The 22,838-nt window shown below is 41.7% G+C and overlaps 1 protein-coding gene and 1 long non-coding RNA gene across 2 annotated transcripts; one reads left to right on the forward strand and one right to left on the reverse strand.

The window, feature by feature from the left end:
* Positions 1–6,731: 6,731 nt before the first annotated feature.
* WFIKKN2 (WAP, follistatin/kazal, immunoglobulin, kunitz and netrin domain containing 2) lies at positions 6,732–8,189 on the reverse strand. The gene has a single exon (XM_073310638.1). The coding sequence runs from the start codon at positions 8,172–8,174 to the stop codon at positions 6,732–6,734; it is 1,443 nt and encodes a 480-aa protein (XP_073166739.1). The 5' UTR covers positions 8,175–8,189.
* Positions 8,190–13,088: 4,899 nt separating this feature from the next.
* LOC140898189 (uncharacterized) lies at positions 13,089–18,400 on the forward strand. Its single transcript, XR_012154914.1, has 3 exons — positions 13,089–13,229; positions 15,993–16,202; positions 18,210–18,400. It is a non-coding gene; the product is annotated as an uncharacterized lncRNA (long non-coding RNA).
* The last annotated feature ends 4,438 nt before the right edge of the window (positions 18,401–22,838 follow it).

Below are 22,838 nucleotides of genomic sequence, written 5' to 3' on the forward strand. Positions count from 1 at the left end.
TTGTATAATTTCCATTCAGAACACGTCTCAGCATCTGGGCCTGGGTTTCATTTTTTGTTCTCTGACAGCAACAGTAAATCAATAAGGCAGTTGGAAGTCAGGTGTAGTCAATCATTAACTACAGCCTGCTTTGGGGGAAATATGTAATATTTGACTTTAAAGCACAGGGCCTAAACCTGAAGGTCTCACTGATGAGGCCTTGTCTACACTAGAAAAGCTTTGCTGACTTAGCTATACCAGTATAGTTATACTGGCAAATACAGCTTATACAAGCATAAAAGTGCTCCTGCTGGCATAGTTTATACCAGTTCCCTGAAGGCTTGTCTACACTACAGAGCCTTGGCCAGTATAGTTATACCAGTAGAGCCCCCTAGTGTAGCCACACTGTAAGCAGGCAGGAGTTCTTTTGCCGACATAGCTACCCCACCTCCCCCAAACAATTTTGGCTATGCCAACAGAAGCACTCTTTAGTTGGCATAGTTGTGTCTACACTGTGGGTTCTAATCGCATAGTTCCTCCAGGTAGGAAGTGTAAGCAGGGAGGTAGCCAAACTTCGTAATGTAAATCCGGCCCAAGAGACATACCAGCAAAACCACTGTTTAGGATGGTGTAGGTGCATGAACTCTAGGGTTTATGCCAGAATAGATATGTCAGCTAAAAAAAAATCACATCCTCTAGGTAACAAAGCTATGCCAGTATTTTAAGTGTAGACCTGACCTCAGGGTCAGGTTCTCCCACCCGTACTCACACTGAATAGCATGGTGCTCCGTGAGTGGTCCAACTGAAAGCAATTCTTGACATTACTTGGAGAGTGAAATACAGCTTAGTGTAAGAGTGATGGAATCTGGGCCTCTGTTTTTATTCAAGCACAATCCCATTGATCTCTGAGAGTTTTTTCCTGCATTAGAATTCAAGAGTTCAGAGGACTGGGTCCCCAAATTTTCAAACCTGGACACCCAGAGATGGGTACTTTTGAAAATCCCACCTTAGGTGCCTAAGGTAGTTAGGTACCCAAATCCCACTAAAAGTCCATGAAAATCTCACCCCTAAATTCATATGTAGGTGCCTCATTTTCAGAAATGGCTGTCACTTTACTTCAGAAGTTGATCTGGGATCTCAGCACCTTTGAAAATCATGCTCCATGAAGTCTGGCCTTAGGCACCCAAGTCTGGAAATGTTGGACAAATTCACACTACATACACCCCAAGCTTCAATGCCCCATTCTGCTCTGACATGCTCATTTCAATTTCACCTTCCCAGACCCCTTCCTTCTGCAGAAGTACATCTATGTGCCTGTTGAAGTCATTCATGTTCTTTGTTTCAATCACCCTCCCTAGTGACTTATTCCATGGGTCTAATGCATTCTGAGTGATGTTTGCTTTTCAGCCTACTTCTTGAGACTGTCATTTTCTGATTCATATGCTGGTTGGCTTCCATATAACTGTAGGCTCATTGTGTGAGGCATAATGTGTTGCCCTTCTCATCCTCGCAATGGAGTAGGAGGTGAGTAAGTATCACTAACGTCCATTACTCTGTCCGATTTTGGTTCTCCTCCTACCTCTCTAATTGCTCCTTTAGCGTGTCCTTTGGAGAGTCCTCTTCAGACCCGCCTCCAATTGTCAATAGAGGTTCCACAGAACTCTGTCCTTGGTCTCCTTCTCTTCTCCCTCTGCACCTTATTTCTGAGTAATCTCAACCACAATCGCAAATATAGTTACCATCTTTATGCTGATGACTCTCAGATCTATCTCTCTACCCTAGACCTGACTCCTTTCTGTGCATATTAAACTCTCAGCCTCTCTCTCTGATATCCCTTCATGAATTCCACCAACATCTCAAGTTCAACATGGCTAAAACAGAGTTCTTAATCTTCCCCCAAAGCCTGCCCTGCTACCCCCTTTCTCGAACACTGTGGACAATCCCATCATCCTGCCTGCCACTCAAGACTAAGGGAAAATTCACAAGCCTTTCATCATGTTTATGAGACAGGTTAAAAAACCCCCAGAATCGCTAAAGTCACAATAAAATTGAAAGAGTTGGCAATCCTGTAAGTCCCGACCTTGTGGTTGTAGAAGGTCCCCGTGGCACTTTTGGAAGAACAGGGATGCTAAACGTAGATTTCCTTCCCAATTTTAACTCAGTCAGTTACATTCTGCCTCTCTTAACTTGCCCAACAGTTTCAGGCCTTGCCTTCACTCAAAAGCCGTACTGCCTTAACTAAACCAGTCCATTCCAGTATAGTGCAATCTATACAAACCCAGTTAAAGCCGTGCAAGCTCCCTAGTGGGGATACAGTTATGTCGGTATAAAGATTCTTTATACCAGGATAGCTATTCCCAGAAAGGAAGGGGCACAAGTGATACCATTATAAGGTACCATTAGCCAGGATAACTATTAAGGTGGCAATGTGTCCAGGTTTTCCTAGGATTGTCCCTCTTTTGAGGTAGCTGTCCTGGGAAATATGTAAGGGTGCTCAGTACACACTTAAGGTTGACACCTGGCCAGTTTTTGTAAGTGCAGGGGTTTTGTTTCACTGGGGACACATTACAGTGTTCTAAAGCTCATACCCTCATGGTCCAGACTGCGGTGCCATTAGTAGGAAAAGGTAAGAAAAATGATAAAATAACATAAAAATACTCTGTGTGTGTGTGGGGGGGGGTGTGTAAAATAGTTATCTCACATTGTAGTAGTAATTAGTTATAGTTGGCACTAGGACCCTTTTTCTTAGGGGGGATTGGAGTATGGCTAATGGCTGTTTTTGTTCGTGGAGGGTTGGCCAGTGGGTAGTGTTTCTGCACCTTGGAAGTGGCAATCCTATCGAAACTGCCAGTTGTCCAGTTCTATGGGCTCAGGATCATCCTGGATGTCCCGGTTATTTTGTACTTCAGAGGTGACAACCCTAAAAACTGTATGCATACTAGGGGTTGTACCAGTATAGCTGTATCAAGCAACTTAGTTATACCAGTGCAAAAGCTGTGTGGTGTAGACGAGGCCTTAGCTGGATACAGTACTACTCCTCATGTCCTGGCCTAAACTGTTGTCTAACAACACATAGAAACATTAAACAGTGGCCAAACTGTCCCTCACGGTGGACAGCACTTTGTTAGTAGGTGACCTGATCTTGATAGATCCCTTATCTACACACAGCGGAGTGTTGTGAAGTTCAATTAACTAATGTTTGGGAAATGTGTTGAGATCTTCAGATGAGGTGCAATGGCTCATTCCAGTGCTAAGTATTATTAATGGATTGCACCCCTTTTCTGGTATCCGCAGTATGTCATAATGATGTTCTCTTCTTGCCCAAAGATGGGGTAGCCAGGAGACATGACAGCCTTTTATCTTTTTTAATAACTGTCAGGAAGAGGCATAATCCTGAAAGGAAAAGTGGGTGTATTCCATTTGCTTTGGTGCATATCCAGATCTGCACCCTGCCAGCAGGATTGTAATTAAAAAATAAATAAATATTTCCACAGATGAAATTATACAAAACCTACTGCAATGCAGCCTCCCTCATATTTTGATCATGGCAGCTCCTGTCACTTTGAAATAACCAGTTGATATTGCTCTCTGAATGACCCCCACAGCTTTCAGTGTTTATTTTACTGTCACGTGGGCCTTGTATGGACTTTGTTTTAATTCTGTCTCATGCAGAATTTTGGCCACTCCCTTCGAGCCGGCCTGTCCTGACCATTGTATGGGTATGCAGCGGGGGAAGGGTTTCAAGGGGACTTTCCCCGGTGCATCTCTGTGCAGGGGGAGCACAGGAACTATGCTCACTCTTTGCACCCCCCAGAGTGCAACAGGAGGAGGTGGGCCAGTATGCCCCAGAGTGCAACAGGAGGAGGTGGGCCACATCCCCTCTTTACCCTGAGCAGTAGAGCTGGTGGGTAGGCCAGATGGAGCAGGCCATACCAAACCAAGGGATAGGTAAACCAGCACACTTCTACAAGCTGGCATAGGGACCGAGCCACCTGCACTCACTCTGATGTGGTGCACCTCCACGCTGTCACTCTGCAGGCCAGATTTATTTACACAGTCTGTCCCTTAGCAACCAGAAACTGAATTATCCCATAATGCATGCCTGTGTGGAAGGGAGGGGTGGAAACAATTAGGATAAATGCTGAATGTTATTTTTAATACTCATGTTTTTGCTCCATTTTATTTCAATGGAGCTATTCATGGAATAAGGTAATCGGTGTTATCATTTTTATGACGCTGATTCATCAGTCCACCCCTATTCAGCAGAGTACACTTTGCACACATGCACTTTATGCACATACTTAACTATTAGGTATGTGCTTAAGTCCCATTGACTTCAGTGTGATCTAAGGTTAAGCATGTGTTTAAGTGCTTTCCTGAGTAGTGATCCTGAGATTGGTTCTGACACCAGATTTCAGGGTTTTAATTTACTACCTGAAGGCAGAAACAATTACCTGATATTTGCTATTCAGTACATTTTCACCCCTCGGAGTATGCCTCCAGAGTCGTTTGATCATTCCCCTGTTTGCAAAGAAATCCTCTAAGCTCCTGGAGAAAATAACTTTAGAAACCCAGCCTTTATTAAACACTCACACTTAGATTCCTTCATGTCAGAGAAGGCGATTCAGTCCGGAAAAAATATGTCAGACCTTATTTCCTGGCTGCCTAAAAAATGACAAACAAGCTGCAGTAATGTTGGTGAATGACACACAGCAGAATTACCTACAGTAGGTGAAGAACTCCAGTGGAATGCAAAGCATGAGAGATATTGGCATAGCCCAGCCCGTAATGCGATCATCACAAGAATGTATGTAAATGTTATTACGTTTTTATTGTAATTCTTCTTACATCCATTTAAGAAAGAGACAACAAAAATCATACACTTATTGTGCTGGACAATGTGCCGCAGTACAGACTAATAGCACACTTGGCTTTTTTAAAATTTGGTAGCTAAGAAGAGCTTTAATACTGACTTTGTTTTTTGAAACTCTTCTATCAGGCTTTGCTTAAAATGTGCTTGTTGATGAATTGTATCCCAGACCAGGGTAAAACGAAAGGGTGTGATTCTCACTTACACTAAAAGCCCCTTTACATTGCTCAGAAGCCTTAAGGTGGGTGAATGGCATCTTTAAGGCATCTTCATATTGCCAGAGTAGTGTAAAGGAGCCTTAGTGTAAATGAGTCAGGGCCTATATTTAAAAGTTGTGTCAGGCCATATTTAAAACATTCTTATTGTCCATTAAATTTCATCCTTGAAGTCTTTGTTGCCACTTGCAAAATATACAATATATGTAGGCCTTAGGGATTAGGAGTCTCCAGTGAAGTGCTTAAACCCAGCATCTAGCCAGGTAAACTTTTTACATGGACTTCCCCGTGTCTCATTCATAATCAGACCCAACATACACGTGTGTGTGTGCGTGTCAGCACCTTTTACCATCTAGAATGCAAAGCTTTAGCTACCTCCTGCTGCCTCTTGGATTAGCCAGTAGATGGCACCACAGAGTAATATTAACAACACCCTCTTACCTTTAAGATAAAACATTTCTGGACCCAGACCATTGCTTGAACTGGTCTTTGTGCACAATAGACATTATTGCTGGAGCTCACTTAAACAATTGAACAAAGAGACTAGTAATAATGATAAGAATGACATCTGTAAGCATACACACTCATAATCTCAGCTCACTGACATTCCTTAACAGAGGCAGGGTATTTCTGAGATCACCCTTCTTGTTATTTAAAAATTGTGGATATGCAAATTTTACCTTTTAGACACATAAATATTAGTAATGATCAATATTGTTTATACACACATGCATATTTCTTTCTCTTGCTGTATGTGTATTTATACATACACGTATATATAGTGGCCATACTTAGAATGTTTTAACTGATTTGAGAGAGATTTCCTATATATATATAATGGGGAATACTGTTTAGAATGGGGGAAGTTCAGATTAACTGAAGCTTTTAAAGTGCACCTACTGTGTGTTTGTTTACGTGGTGTTGATGTTGGACTCAACACATTGTGAAATTGTGGTTCTGGCTTTGGACATGTATTTGTTTTTGTGGCTAATAGACCCAGAATGATTGCCTAGTTTACTTCAATGTTTTTTCTTCCCGTGAGTAAGGACTGCAGGGCTTGTATTCATTGTATTCAAAATTGGCACAATCTAGAGAAAATTCCTTTGTGGATTTCTATGAAAAGGTGAGCACATTCATAATGCATAGATTGACTTGACATGTGTAATTATAGTCAATATAGACAATAATTTACAGTTTTGTCTCTTGTAATGTACTTAATGTTACCATGAGGAAACAAAAGTTTGTGACTTATTTTTAATGATTTATCATAACATTTCCATGCTGTAAGTGAGACAGATTAAATCGACAGTACGTGCAATTTAGCTATGTATCAATTAGCTACAAAAATGCTAAGAATTTGGTCCTTTATGTTGGAAACTACACAAGAATTATATAATTATTGCAGTAAATCAGCTAGTTAAATGGCAATTCTATATAAACAGGTTGATTTCAAAGTAAGATTAATAGCCATTCATTGATATTTTATGTGATTGCCAAAGAGCATACTACATTGTTGCTAAGAATCATTAATGGATTAAAATAAGGGTTCTGCATATTACATACAATGTATCTTCAGACAGTAGCTTGTCTTTAGTTTCCACACTAGCCTTGCTTTTGTTAGCCCTATACAATACACAGAGCTGAAAGGCTGACTCACGTGAGTAAGGTTAGTGTAGTCCTAAGAATTCTTTCAGAAGCTCACAGGTTTTCTTGTGGATGACTTCACGGAGCTTTCGTACACGCCGGACACTGGAGATGCCCACAAAGCTGTCTGGCTGCAGGACGGCCATCCCATTGTGGACATCACCCATGATGATAAGCTGACCATCCACTGTGGTCATATTGGGGCATGGGCAGCTCCAGTCCATATTTAAAAGGGTGATTTCTAGAGGTTCCTTCCCCAGGAATTTTAATCCCATTTTTTCATCTTTTAGAATCTCCTCCACTGTCACCAAGGCGTGTCCCGAGTCTTGGTCTTCGGTTAGTTCCGTTATATGGCCCAGGATAACAAAGTCGCTTTTGCAGAAGCTTGTCACCAGCTTTTGGCGAGGTTTGCAGGCTTTGCAGTGCGTGTTCTTAGGGAAAGGACACATCTCTTCGCAGGCCTCTTTGCTCTCAAAGTTATTCTCATTGCCTCCACAGCCACCATAAATGAAAGATTGGCATTGCTTTGTCAAACTGTTGTATGCCCATCTGGGCTCATAGGCTTTGCAATGACTCTGAAGGGCTGGCAGGTTGCAGATGTTGATTGGGCCATTCATACACGTTAACATACAGTTCTCATAGGTCTCAAAGTGGTTCAGGTTGCTATTACAGTTCCCATAGATGAATGTAAAGCAGTTGTTTTTCTTTGCATCATAATACCACCTGGTCTGCTCTTCCCCACAGTCTTCACTGTCTGGCTGCTTCAGACATTCATCGGTTGGGAAATGGGTTTTGTTTTGGGATGCTTCTTTTGATGTAGGTTCTCCTTTGACGACTGACAATGGGAAATCAACCCTGAGAAGGCCACCGATGTTTTTTGCAGTGCATGTGTAAATGCCTGCATCTTGCAGCTGGGTGTTATAGATTACCAGCTGGGCAATGTTGGTAACCACAACATTCCCCCTGACGTGATTCGGCCTCATAATGATTTTTTCCTTACTGTCTATTTGCTTCTCCCAAGTAATTTCTGGTTTGGGTCTGCCTGTGACATCGCAAAGAAAGCTAACAGTCTCTCCCACATACACTGACTGATGGACTGGATTGTTAACTAGAGCAGGTGGCAGGATATCAGTGATGGTTGTCTCTGAATAGGCTGTGGTAGGGCGCACTGTAGTCTCTGGTGGGATGGGGCTGGTATTTGGCCAGGTCAGATGGTACCGACAAGTGACTACATTTAGAGTAATGCCTTTGGTGCAAGCTTCTGCATCCATATAACACTTGTTGTAATAGGTGAGTCCATCGGAGGCACAGGTAAAACTGGGCTCTTTTTCACACCTATCTTTGCATTTGCATACAGGCTGTCCATCCCAGATATCACACTCTGAGCCTTGCTGGATACACATGAAACGGTCACAAGTTGCCTCTTTGGGCATCCCGACGGGTCCTTTCTTCCCCTTGATGTCCATGTACCGAGCTGCCACACAACTCTTTGTCCCACAGACATTAGGACAGCACTTCTCAAAGGTCTCGCATTCCTAAGACAAAACAATACAAAACAACCAAACTGTTATTGGGATGGTTTATCATTTGAGAACTACAAACAGATGGAGAAATTCCTTCTTGTGGTGACAGGGTGCTCTAGTGGTTAAATCAAAGGGCTAGGTGCCAGGGGACCTGGGTTCTATTCCCAGTTCTGCTGAAGACATCTTGTATGGCCTACGGTAAGTCATTTCATTTATTTGAATGTCCACTTGGCCATCAGGAATATGGGAATAGCATCACTTCTCTATCTCAGTGGGGATGCTGTGAGACTACATTAATTGGATTTGTCAAGTGTTTTGAGATCTTTGAATGAAAGGTGTGAGAAGGGCAATGTATCATTATTTCTAAGCACCTAAAGCAATAGTAAATCCTTCACAAAATCATATCGAACATTTGGTTATAGAAGTAACAGCGAACCCAAATGAACCCTCTTTTAGTGCCAAAGAACAAGCCTCCTGAAGTAAGAGCAGATGGAAAGTCTTATCATATGGTTATAGTCATTAATCCCTTTTATTGTCCTCAGAAGTATGTAGAGTATTATTTGAATTCCATGAAACTAGCAGCATACTCTTGGAGTGGAAACTGCCAAACATCTTTAATTGTTCACAACATATTATAAATGGAATAGCTCAGAACTAAGGCAAAACTAAGTTCTTGCTCCAAAATTATTTTGTTTTCCATGGAAAACAAAGTATCCACTTATGGGCTAGCTGTCACTTATGCGTCTCTGTCAGTCTTAGTTTTAAGTGCAGCATCCATGTTAAATATAATATTGGTTATGATCATTTTTAAATTGTGGTTAATTATAGTAGTTGTCTGCCTTTCTAAACAGAAAACATATTTTTGTGTGGTTTGTAGAACTGTAGACAATATGTGGTTCATGGATTATTGTAATGAAACATGAACATTGTTATCCTATACAGAATAGGACAAATTCTGCCCTTAGTTACACAATTTTGATCTCATAGAAGCCAGTTGGGCATCTCTGTAACTGATGGCAAAATTTAGTCATGCTGTCTTTTAATGCCATCAGACTAAACAGTGATATGGCCATTATTCATGTGCAATATCCTTTCATTGACGGGAACCAGAGGATCTACTATTTTAGCTCCTTCCCCATTTCTAACTATGCAGCGCTGTGGTCCAAAAGCAAATCTGCAAAACATAATGGACTAAACATAAGGCTGGTGTAGCTCTAATAAAGCCATGAAAGCTTGGCGGATTTACACCTGTAGAGGATCTGGCCCAAAGGCTCAGACTCTGAATGGGACTATGGTCTGCCACTCTGCAAACCTGACTTTTTTTTCCAAGTGGTTTCTGGATTTTCACTGTTTGACCGGGAACCTGTGAAAAGAATGCCCGCAACCTTTGAAAGAGAGTAGTAGTAATTCTTTAGCGTACCTGAGAGTTGAATTTAAAAGGCAACTTAATATGCCATTGTAACCAGAAAAGTAATATAAAAATAACATCCTAATATATCAGCTCCTTTTTTGTCTTTAAACAATATCTGCTTAATTGACTGCCACACATAAGTTTTTGCTACTTTTAGCACTGCAGAAATGATCCAGGTAGTGGAAAGAGAGCCAAATCTTTTCCTGCATCATGACTGTCAGCTTGGTTCCGACTGCAAAATCTTTCCTGCTGAGGAAGTTGTAAGAAGCAGAAAGAGCAAGCATGGATTTTCAGATGCCATTGAGTGGCTATGCAGGCAGTTTTAAAAATGACCTTTTGACTTGTAAGCTATGTGCATTTTGTTCTGGGGGCATCATATGAGAGAGCATCTGCATGATTATTTTTACCATTTTATTTTTTGAACTAGTCAGACATTACATTTCAAATGTAGCAAAGGCTGGTGATGTGTATGCCAACCAATAGGCATCATACAGAACTCTCTCTTGGGAAACATAGCACTTGATGATGGCAATGAAGAATGATGAGGTTGGTGAAAATGCTAAAATGCAGTGAGCTGGCCCAATAACATGTCAAATTCCCGAGTCTAAGCTGATAAGGTTCTCTTTGGTGAGGCAGTGAGTGAGAAGGATGAACTATGAAAGCCATGTAGTCACAAAGTCATAGGGTCAGTTAAAGAAGTGACTCCATTAAAATACCTCTTGACTTAACCAACAGGTCATCAAACATTTTTATAAACACAGTTTCCGTTAAACACATGAGTTGTCTGGGTTGGATCATGTACACATTATCAGTGCTCTTCCATTTATAATTGAAAGAGACTGCAACATCATGGAGTAAACAAACTAACAAACCAACCAACAAAAAATCCATTTCCCATGACAAAGCATACAAAAATGTGCATCACTTACCAGGTCTGTATCACACTCTCTCTTGCAGGTGCTTTGGGCATCTACCCACAGGTTGGGGTTCATCTCATTTGGACATATCCCAGCGTGAGAATACCGTATTGGAGGTAAAGCTTTACCCTCTAGAGGAAGCTCCAGAAGCAACAGGACAGTGGTCTTCCCCAGCAAGATCCACATCCACCGAGTGAATAATGCCAACAACATCTCAGAACTTCTCCAGAGAAATGTCAACAATTGGGTTGGGTTTCGGTTTTTTTTGTGTGCCTTATATTTTCAAAGAAGTCCAAATTCACCTGCCCTCTATCAAACTTCCGCAGGTTTCCTTTCTGTCTTTGTTGGTAGTACAGTCTGGTCTAGACCGCACTGGATTAAAAGTCTTAGGAAGCAACCCCTTATTTTAAGAGAAATGCTAATAGTCCGTACAGAGTTAGCGGTATTTATACCCTGCCTCCGTTTAACAAGTCGGAAAAGGTAAACTTGATTTCTTTGACAGGCACACGTTTCCTATGTCCTGGTGGCAGTCAGGCAGATTTGTTGCAAGAAAAAAAAGCTGGAAAGAGTTTAAAAGGCTGGAACTGGCACGGTGGGACCCCTGCATGTTTCTGAATGCAAGGAGGCCTTCTTAACCCCTTTAGACCTAAAGTACTTCCCTACGCTAGGAATGGCATTTACTACTGAAAGAGTGCTTGTCTAAATAATATGAAGCCACAATCAGAGGGATTTCTGTACACTAAAGGAATACACAATCACGTGTTTAAAAGAACAACTAATAGGATTGAAGCAATTAAAGCTAGGATATCACATTTTAACAAAGGAAGCGGGAGGAAAAATAACATATTTAAACTTAGGATCTGCAAAACAATATGTCTTTGCAATTTGCCCCTGGACTCCTAGGCTGCTTTCTTCTTTGCAGCACTGGGATTTCCAGTATGCTTTTTTTATACTTCACTCCAACCCCACCATCTAGCCATTAAAAGTTTCTCTGAATTCCTCCACATTTCATAAAAGTGAAATCACATTGTACAGAGCTTTGCTGACCTCTTTAACGAAAAAAAAAGAGTAACAGTTCAACTCTATGGAAACCTACGTAAAGGAATGTACAGCATTTTTGCATAGGGGAAAAAATGCAATCCAGCCACGGTCATAGTTCCTTAATTATTACAGTAAGGGGCTGATCCTGCAAAATGCCGAACACCTGCCAAGAGCTAAAGGGGAGTCATGGAAGTCCATGGGAGATGAGGTTGCTCAGCACTTTGTAGAATTAGACCCTTTTGGGGCAAGATTCTTGTCTCGCTTAGGACCTGATCCTGCAAGATCCTGAGCACTTGGGAGGCCCTTAACTCCCATTTGATTTCAGTGGCTGAGGAGGGCTCTCAGGACTATGCAAGATTGTACCCCTCTACCAGACTTACACTGTTGTAACCCCATTGACTTCAGTCACCTTACTCCTGCTTTATGTTGCTACTAATGAGAGCAGCATAAGGTCCTGTGTCAGTAGGTTTTCCTATGGGACTTACCACCTGGATGTAGTTTTTCAGTGTACAGTTGTGTCTGATTCTCCTCTTGCTTACACTGGTTTCACACCAATCTAACACGATCTCTGTGGTGTTACTCCTGAATATAGGCAAGCTGCCCAATAAATACAAGGCCTACTCTTCAGCTTTTGTACATCAGCAGAGCTCCGTTGTCTTGAATGGAGCAGTATCTGTTTGCACTAGTTGAGGAGCTGGCTTAATTTTTTTTTAAAAAAAGGGGGAAGGAGGAAAAAGCAAATTGGAAAAAATAAAATAAGACACAGCTGTGAAATGCTTGTTCTTCCCCATTCCTAGTAAACAGTTCTATCTGTTATGGATTGTGCAAAGCCACTTGATGATATGCATAAGATTTGAATTTCTGAATATTCAGAAAAAAGTGTTTTTTTTCTAAATTAGATATTCACGAGTAACTAAGTCAACTGTCATGCAATATTTTACATTTGATTTATTCCTTCTGAAACTTTACAAACCTACATGATGTTTGTACAAAACGTGGCTGGGATCAAAATGTTTTATTCACTAGTCGTTTACAAAGACTAGTACAATACCCTGTGATGTCTAGAAAAGCCAACTGAAAATGACACACTTCCAAGAGAAAAGTACCAAGTGGTACTTAAAATTCTTACAGCTCTATTAACAACAAAATCACTTGTATTAGTGCTTCTGTTGACTAAACAAAGACACTTTATACGGTAAAACTGAGTCAGGAAGGAAACTTGGTAAGCTTTGTTTCAGAGTAGCAACCGTGTTCGTCTGTATCCGTAAAAAGAAAAGGAGTACTTGTGGCACCTTAGAGACTAACAAATTTATTAGAGCATAAGCTTTCGTGAGCTACAGCTCACTTCACGAAAGCTTATGCTCTAATAAATTTGTTAGTCTCTAAGGTGCCACAAGTACTCCTTTTAGTAAGCTTTGAGACTGATGTTTATATGCAGAACTAGAAAGAAGTATAATAATTATGAGTTCTATTACAGGGCCACCTAGATGACCCAAACGAGATTTGGCTCCCTTCTCACGTAGTCATACAAACAGGAGAGTTTAAATGGGATTTAAGAGTGGTTTGAGGATAGGGCAATAGACTGGAAAACTTGAAGGTTCCTGGCTCTGCCCTGCTGTATCACCTTGGGTAAGTTATCTCACCTTTCCATGCTCAGTTTCCGCTGCTACCCTTTGACTGCCTTGTCTGTTTAACCTGTAAACTCTCTAGGAAAAGGACTGTCTCTGACAATGTGTCTGTACCCTGCTTAGCACAATGGGGCTCCTGTAATACAAACAATGACAATAAGTGCCTAGACCTTGTGTTGGTCTTCTGCACAGGAGTGAACTTCATCCTGTGTTTGGAGATGCTATATTTAACTTTTATGGTGCCCAAGTGTCTCACTCCAGGGTACAAACTGATCACTTCCTGAGAGTAGGAAGGAATAAAATTTCTTCCATATACAGTCCTGCCCAAGGGCATAATCTGGGTTTGGGGAGAGGCAGAAAGTGTACCGTCCTCTAAAGAATCAGGCATTGGCCAGTGGATGCCAGACTTGGTTGATCAATAGTCTGCTTCATTGTGGCAAATCCTATGTCTCCCACAGAGTTTCTGAAAATACTCTACTGCCATAATGAAATATATCTCTGGGAAATATTTCATTCTTCCTAGAGGTGCCCAGATACTACTAGTGTATTAAAAATGCATAAATAGACAGACTGAGCTATACAGCTAGAGAAATTAGGTGGAACTCCGTAATACACAGAAGAATTCTATGGAATGTTTTGGGAATGTCTTGAAAAAATTCTAAAGATCAATGACACCGTTTGGTGTGGTGATTGTATCAAATATCCAATCCAGCTGACTTAGCTGATTGTCTGTTGCAAGTCTATTGAAATTTTCAAGGAAAGTCCATTAAAATGTCTACACTTGATGTATTTATGCCCATGATCTTGTGGGCTGCAGCACTAAGGTTGTAAATGAAATATAGGAAATAGGTGTTTGCTGAGAAATCAGCCTTTTTTTGGAAAGCTTTTATAAAGGGAACCTGTGAGAGAATCAACTCACAGCCCATTCCTCTAAGATGCTGAGCATCTTCTACTTAGACTTACATGAGCTGACAGCTCTTGGATCTGTATCTCAGCTGATTTTTCCCCTGCTGGACTGGAGCAATAATAGAGGTGCACTAACAGAGTAACCCAAAGGCCATTGACATCAATGGTATGTCTCCTGTTGTCTGTCTTGGGCTTTGGATCAGGCCTCTAGGCTCGGTGGCAGAGTAGTGATGAGTTCTGTTGAGCAGGTCTGCACTACTTGGGCATCTATCCAGCACTGACTAAGCCTCCTCATAGTCCCTTCCCAGCATACTCCAGGTGATGTGTAAAAAATTAGGATGGTCATATGCAGTCTCTTCATTTGTTGGTCATGAATCTAGAGGGGGATCTTTGTAAGACATTTCACGCTGGAACATCAAAACTCCCTACTCAACACTTGATTGCCGTAGGAACACCACCTTCCCGAGTGATGGTAGCTAGGTCAACGGAAGTGTTCTGCCATCTAGCTACCTGTGTGTACTTCACAGGTTAGGTCGACATAGCTGTGGTGCTCAGTTGTGTGGATTTTTCATATCTCTGCACACTGTAGCTATGTTGACCTTAAATTTAAGGGTAGACTGGACCTGTAATACAATGGCTGTCAAAGACAGGAAGGGGCAAAAAAGTGGAGGAAGGAGAACAGGCCGATCCTCAGGGGTCCATTACAACGCAAATCATTTCTCTGTGTTGTTTGGAAACAAGATCCCTAAGACGGCCCTTGTGGCTCTCCACTCGTGATCTCGTTCCAGCCAGAAAAGCTGCTTTCCTGCTCCTGATGTGGAGACAGATTTATTCTGACCAAAATTCTAGGTTACTCCCAATTCCACGGCTTCTTACGTGAGCCAGTAATCCTCACCCCAGGGAGTGCGTTTGAAGCTCCATAGCTATAATGTCAGCAGTTGCAATTATACCTTCCTCAATGCCCTCCAAATGTCCCCCACCTCCCTGAAAGCTTGAATACCCTCTTTCATATCCACAAAGTTTCTTCAATCTGCACCATTACTGGGGCATCCTAATACGGATTTTCTCCCTCTTTACATTCATGGAGTCGCCAGATAAATATTCCCTTCTTTAATTGAGGAGGCACCAGCTTTAGGTAATGATGGATGGGCTATGCAGGTAGTATCAAGAGAGCTTGACCTGTGTATCTGCTCCCGAGGACTCACATACAGTGAGAAGGGGCTGAGGACAGTGGAGAAGAACCTATGCAGCATGTCCTATGTATTTTGCCATCAGTATAGCTGCTTAGGGCAAAGATCTGGCCTGTTCCTCACTGATGCTCTGGAGAGTAGGGGAAGTGGGGCGGGAGAGGGCCCAGGTGAAACCTCCCTCTCTATCCCCATCTGGGCAAGAGCAGGGCAAGATGAGGAACTACCATTTTCTGGAGTACTAGGTGAGGAGATGACGAATGAGCCGGATGGTCCCTGGGGGTATGCCCAGCCAGCCCAGCAGTGTGACTGGGCCTCCAGCCTTCCTGCACCTGCCTCATCAGCAGGCACTTCTTGGAGCAGTGATGAAGGGCTGTAGAACACATTTCCCTCTTGGCTCTGGGGAGCCATCCTCTCCTTGCACATGCAGAAGGCCCCAGGCACCCCTCAGTTCTCCACCCCAGTGTGGATGCGTCCCAAGAGTTTGCCCTTTGGCGGTGGTCCAGTTTAGTGCACAGCAAGAATAGAGAGCAGATGAAAGTTTAAGGCCTAAAAAGACTCTGAAGAAAAAAATATTTTTAAAAAAACTCTTTTTAGCTCATTTAAAAATTAAACATGTTCTGCTTTATATGATCATTTTATTGCATGTTAATGTTGAATCTATTGCTCAGGCACTCATTGAAAATGACACTGCCAGAGACCTCCTGGAGCACAGAGATGGTGACAGAGCTACCAATCGCTTTAAATGAGAGATGAACTTCAGCTTTGTGGATGGTGACAGCCCTCCCATGTGTGTGGGGAAGCATGGGAGACTCATGAAGGTCCATGTTTGAAAATGTAACAAGTGGGCAATGAAGGCTGGTATGGTGGGCTGATCAGAGGTGAGCATTGACAGTTTACTAGTAAATGAGAGATGATTGGTAGCATGGGGAGTGACTGTGAAGGGCCTTGAAAGTGAATATAACCCCACTGAAATGGCACATTTGTAACCGAGAGCAGATTTGGACCCAATATACACAATAGGAATAGTGTGTCTGGGCCATATTTCTGAGCTGTTTGCATGTATAATTAGTGACAGAAGCATATTTCAAAATCCCCACATTTCAGATTTTGCAAGTGTTTGCTGTTAGCGCCCATAGCTAATAATTATTTGTTTCTGAATTCTAAAATAACTAATCTCAGATAATGGTGTGTGAGGACAAACGGTGGGAACGGGGACATGTTTTAGACCTCCAATTGCTCACTGAAATGAGGCTGATGTTTGTGCGTGTTCTGATGCTCAGTAAGCAGAAGTTAATATAGTTAGACAACAGGGCTCAGTTTGGGGGAAAAATCAATAATGTCAGGGAATTTATTACAGGGTTATGGGCCACCTGCTAGAACTCAGCATTAGGCCTGTATTACGTTACACTTCAGCAGAATCTATTAACATTGCAGTAAGTCCACGCTAGTGCTAGAAATGTTATTTTATGCTTCACCAGATGGCTTCTGCTCAGGGGGATTTATCTTTGAGTGCAGACATATGACTAATCATCACTTGCTTTCTCTTTCTTTATTAACGCAAGTGGGGCAGGAAGCAATTGCCACTCTGATGATGGTTCATTATTGCTGGGTTTATTCTGTCTGAAACAGCACAGCAAGAGGTGAAGAGAGTACAAAAGAAGATAATCAACCACTTATCAATGAGATATGCGGGGAAGCTGGGCTCAGAAGAAATTCCAAGTTACCAGGCCATCATATCTCTCTCTTTGTTTTGTTTACAGCTGGCCCACCCCCTCCCCCAAAAAAGCGGGGGGCGGTAATAGAAAATACAGTTTTGGGGTTGAATTCAGAGAATAGTTTTGACTGAAAAAAATGGGGAAAAAATTCTGACAAAGTCAAAACATTTCATTTCAATATTTTCAAAACAAAAATGTTTTGACTCTCTTCAAAATGACATTCTGAGGAACTTAGAGTTAAATAAAAAAATGAAAGAAAAGAAAAAAGGTGCATGAAATACCCCAAATTATATGAATAAAAATGTTTTGTTTTTTGTGTGTTGGTGATTGTCATTTTAGGTGGACTCAAAATGAATTTTGTTTTTCAATGTACCCCACAAAATGAAAACTTGGTTTTTTGCCTAGCTCTAGTTTTCATGCCAAAGCTTCTGTCAACCTCCATGGGAATTTCTCGCACAGACTAATGATGGGAAATGGCCCTTTGATTAGGTTTTTGGTGTTCAAGGAAAACGTAAGCACTCCAAAGTAGACCTGAAACACCAGACTTGGAAAGGAGAACTACGGGGGCAATGGTGGTGGGAAGCAAAATTAATAGTGAAGGGTCAAACTGGTTCCTCCTAGGGAAAAACCTGCAGCAGAAGGACTGAGGGGTGTGGGAATTCCATAATGTTGGCTTGGCTTTGTAGCCTTTCTCCAGTGATTGTTGCTTCAGATGGTGGGGGACACAGCCTCACCTTGTAGGAAATCTGCAGGGAAGGGAGGCCTGTATCTCTGATGGCAAGCGCATCCATGCAGAAGGAAGGCTTCCCATCTGAACCCTCTTTCCACATCTCCTCTTCCCATCCCCCACCAGCAGCAAAGCTCTTTCTGCACGCTACCTATTTGCTGCACATTAGCTTCCCATTGGATTTCCACAGGGAAATCTATGAGCTGACCAAGGGATAATGCCATGGGGAATGTCTGGTCCCCTGACTCACTCCCTATCACCTCGCCCTTAAAATCCTACGGAACTCAAATAGAGTGGTGGAGTTTCTGTGGAGGTAGCACTCTTCCCTTCTGCATCTCCTCTGAGGAAGGTCTCTTCAACTCCCAGTAGCTCAGGGAACAATCCAATGAACTTAATGTGTTTTAAATAACAATAATAATCAGAAAATTGCGTTTCTCCTTTAGATTTCAAAAGGCTTTACAAATAAATCTTCATTTAACTGATGGGAAAACTGAGTCACAGAGCCATGAAATGACTTGCCAAGGTCATCCAGCAAGTTAGTGGAGGAGCCAAGAATAGAATTAACATCTACCTCTGGTCCAGTGTCCTAGCCATTAGACTATGCTGCCTTTGAGGAGTAAAGGGGTTTACTTTGCTTGGGTAAGTGCTAAGTATTATATTTGATTAGCTATAAGTGCTAAGTATTATTATTTGATTAAGAGAAAATTAATGCTGAGCAAATCATGGAAAATATGTTCAACAAATGCTTGGTTTGTACCTTCCCATGAATTTGTTTCAGTTTTGACCTTGCCCCATCTGTGTTTCTCCGAATTAATTTTACTGGCAGAAATGCCAAATGTCAAGGTTTTATGTGCAAGTATTCAGGACAGCAATCTGACACCAGCACAAATAGATATTTCCTCTGGAAGCACTTGCTCACTTGCCCAATCAGGAAACAGAGACAATACTATGTGCCTAATGTGACCAATCACAACTAAGCAATACAGTACAAATTTCAAATGACCCCAATAAACCCATAAAGGAAAGTATTTTTGAAATGATAGTAAAATTAAAATTGTATTCATAATTAAATCAGAGGAAAACACTACCAGTTTGTGAATGTTCTGTGGACAGAAAAAGAGACTGAATTTGCCTAAGAAATCATCAGTTGTGAATTTGTCATTCAGCTGTACAGGCAAAATAAAGAAAAAACATGAAAGAAAATTTTCTAGGCCCCTCTCACTGTTTCACCCTATATATTATTACACAGCAATTACCACAATATAATTCCAGATACTCTTAGACTATCAACAACAAACATAATAATAATACACATTACTTGTTCTATAGTAGTGCCAATGATCCGTAATTGAGACAGGGCCCCATTGTGCTAGACACTCACAATAGTTATTTACGTACTGTACCAAGGTAAATGAAAAGAATGTTGAGGTCTGTCTAAGACTTTGTCTACACTGGAACTTCGTCGGCAAAACTTTTGTCATTCAGGGGTGTTAAAAACACACACACACACCCCGAACGACAAACGTTTTATCAGTGAAAAGCGCCAGTGTGAACAGTGCTTTGTTGGCAGGAGCGCTCTCTGGCCGACAAAGCTGCTGCTGCTTGTGGGGGGTGGAAGTTTTTTGTCAGCAGAAGAGCTCTCTCCTGCCGACAAACAGCAGCTACACTGCATGGCTTTTAACAGCACGGCTATAGTGGCACAGCCGTGTTGCTAAAAGTTGCGTGGTGTAGACAAAGCCTGAAACACAGCAACGTATGGGAATTCAAGGTTAAATATCAGCCCTTCTGTACCAAAACACAACAGGGGATCAGCTACTGTAGATAATGTTAAGGATGCTACCTTGGTTTGAGCAATGATCTGGGGTTTGAATATGAGCTGTAGTGCTTTAGTGAACTTAAGCCAAAATGCATAATGTTATTTTAATGATTTTTTTAATATAAATGTCCTTTGGTTATTTTAATGTGGTTTTTATTGCAATATGATCTGTAGCATTAGAACAGTGCCATGCACTTTTATAGCATCTTTCATCCAAGCAAATCAGGGCACTCTGCAGATATGCATTAATTTAGTCTGCAGCAGAGCCGTGACTATTATTAAGCCCATTTTGCAGATCAGTCTGGATACTCAAATGGCTCTTATGGATCTGAGCACTTCTGTCTATTTACAGGTACTCACAGTGAGGGAAACTGACATGTTAAGTGACTTGTTCAGTGTCACATAATGGCAGCTTTAGAAAGACTCCTGCTTCTAAGCACTTGACACACTACTTTCCTTTTTCAGAGCTTATGAGTTGCAAATACAATTGCCATGCTGGTTATTTGTGATATGATATTATCTAATGCAAGTTTCAGAGGAACAGCCGTGTTAGTCTGTATTCGCAAAAAGAAAAGGAGTACTTGTGGCACCTTAGAGACTAACCAATTTATTTGAGCATGAGCTTTCGTGAGCTACAGCTCACTTCATCAGATGTTTACCGTGGAAACTGCAGCAGACTTTATATACACACAGAAATCATGAAACAATACCTCCTCCCACCCCACTGTCCTGCTGGTAATAGCTTATCTAAAGTGATCAACAGGTGGGCCATTTCCAGCACAAATCCAGGTTTTCTCACCCTCCACCCCCCCACACAAATTCACTCTCCTGCTGGTGCTAGCCCATCCAAAGTGACAACTCTTAACATAATCAAGTCGGGCTATTTCCTGCATAGATCAAGGTTTTCTCACATCCCCCCCGCCCCCATACACACACAAACTCACTCTCCTGCTGGTAATAGCTCATCTAAACTGACCATTCTCCAGGTTTAAATCCAAGTTAAACCAGAGCATCTGGGGGGGGGGGGTAGGAAAAAACAAGAGGAAACAGGCTACCTTGCATAATGACTTAGCCACTCCCAGTCTCTATTTAAGCCTAAATTAATAGTATCCAATTTGCAAATGAATTCCAATTCAGCAGTTTCTCGCTGGAGTCTGGATTTGAAGTTTTTTTGTTTTAAGATAGCGACCTTCATGTCTGTGATTGCGTGACCAGAGATATTGTGCCCACATATCTATTCAGGGGACACCATCACAGGGCCTAATAACATCAGCCACACTATCAGAGGCTCGTTCACCTGCACATCCACCAATGTGATCTATGCCATCATGTGCCAGCAATGCCCCTCTGCCATGTACATTGGTCAAACTGGACAGTCTCTACGTAAAAGAATAAATGGACACAAATCAGATGTCAAGAATTATAACATTCATAAACCAGTCGGAGAACACTTCAATCTCTCTGGTCACGCAATCACAGACATGAAGGTCGCTATCTTAAAACAAAAAAACTTCAAATCCAGACTCCAGCGAGAAACTGCTGAATTGGAATTCATTTGCAAATTGGATACTATTAATTTAGGCTTAAATAGAGACTGGGAGTGGCTAAGTCATTATGCAAGGTAGCCTGTTTCCTCTTGTTTTTTCCTACCCCCCCCCCCCCCCAGATGCTCTGGTTTAACTTGGATTTAAACCTGGAGAATGGTCAGTTTAGATGAGCTATTACCAGCAGGAGAGTGAGTTTGTGTGTGTATGGGGGCGGGGGGGATGTGAGAAAACCTTGATCTATGCAGGAAATAGCCCGACTTGATTATGTTAAGAGTTGTCACTTTGGATGGGCTAGCACCAGCAGGAGAGTGAATTTGTGTGGGGGGGTGGAGGGTGAGAAAACCTGGATTTGTGCTGGAAATGGCCCACCTGTTGATCACTTTAGATAAGCTATTACCAGCAGGACAGTGGGGTGGGAGGAGGTATTGTTTCATGATTTCTGTGTGTATATAAAGTCTGCTGCAGTTTCCACGGTAAACATCTGATGAAGTGAGCTGTAGCTCACGAAAGCTCATGCTCAAATAAATTGGTTAGTCTCTAAGGTGCCACAAGTACTCCTTTTCTTTTTATCTAATGCAAGTATCTATTCTTTAATCTCTCCATCTTTAAAACTCTCACCTTTCCTTTCTTTTCTAATTAAAACCCAACAGTTTCACCTCATTTTGCTTTGTAACTGGGAATTTCATATAATTTAGATACAATAACTATAAATCATCCCAGATTCACTCCAGACTGGGCCCTCTTGTTCCCTTGAAAGGTTTCTGAACCTCTTAATGAATGTGGTCTGAGTTGTATGTTTGTAATGAAAGACAACACCGGCAGATTTTTGCCTGGTTTTGTGTTTCACTGCAACCTCAGCTCCAATGGGAACTAGAGACTGGCTTGTACCAAACCACTGGACCCAAACTCCCCTGAATTTTGGAAAAGTTGGGAACCAGATTTGGATTCAAACTTTGCAGCTTGGGCATATCACATGCATCATTCTGAGTGATTGGGCTTAGTACCAAAATATGAACAGTGAGCACATATTTTTATATAGCTAGGCTGGGGTTTTCAAAGCAGCCTAAGGGAGTTAGATACCCCAATCCAAGCCTTAAACAATAACTAGTTTGCATCGAAAGGAAATATTTCAATCAATTTCTGCAAATGTCATGGGATCCTTTTAGACTACGTTCCATCCTCTCAGATTTAAATATAAATGTGATCAAAATCTTTTTCACTAAAGAGTTATTACATTCCCTTAGGCTTTCCTCCTTGTTAGTATTTCTGTATCAGTTGCACAACAAACACACTCAGCTCTCTGCTTCTGATCATGCTCACAGTATGTACTCTGGGACTAATGATCCCCATAACTGGTAAGTTGAACATACTCCTAGCCTTTCCAAGAGGTGTCTTCATCCTGTAAGCTATTTTGTTTCAGTTTGCAAGAACCCTGCATACCTTTTCGCCATCAGACACCAAGACTTCACATTCTCAGCATAACACAAACCCAGATGAAGGCTGTCAGAAACAGTTAGCAAATCTGTTCAGGCTCTGGAAGACCTGGAGAGCAGTAATACACAAAGAGGACCAAATTCAGATCTGGTGTTTCTCCATTGACACCAGATCTGAAGGTGGCCTGGGGGTTTTACACGTATTGCCTACCAGTCAAGTTTGATCTATTTTGATTGACCACTACATTAGTGAGATAATCCTAAATGCTCTGGTTA

Source organism: Lepidochelys kempii, chromosome 14 (assembly GCF_965140265.1).
Source record: "Lepidochelys kempii isolate rLepKem1 chromosome 14, rLepKem1.hap2, whole genome shotgun sequence".
NCBI lineage: Eukaryota > Metazoa > Chordata > Testudines > Cheloniidae > Lepidochelys > Lepidochelys kempii.

Bases quoted from the DNA above. Each gene is read 5' to 3' on its own strand.
- WFIKKN2 (XM_073310638.1), bottom strand. From the start codon at position 8,174: ATGGACATCAAGGGGAAGAAAGGACCCGTCGGGATGCCCAAAGAGGCA.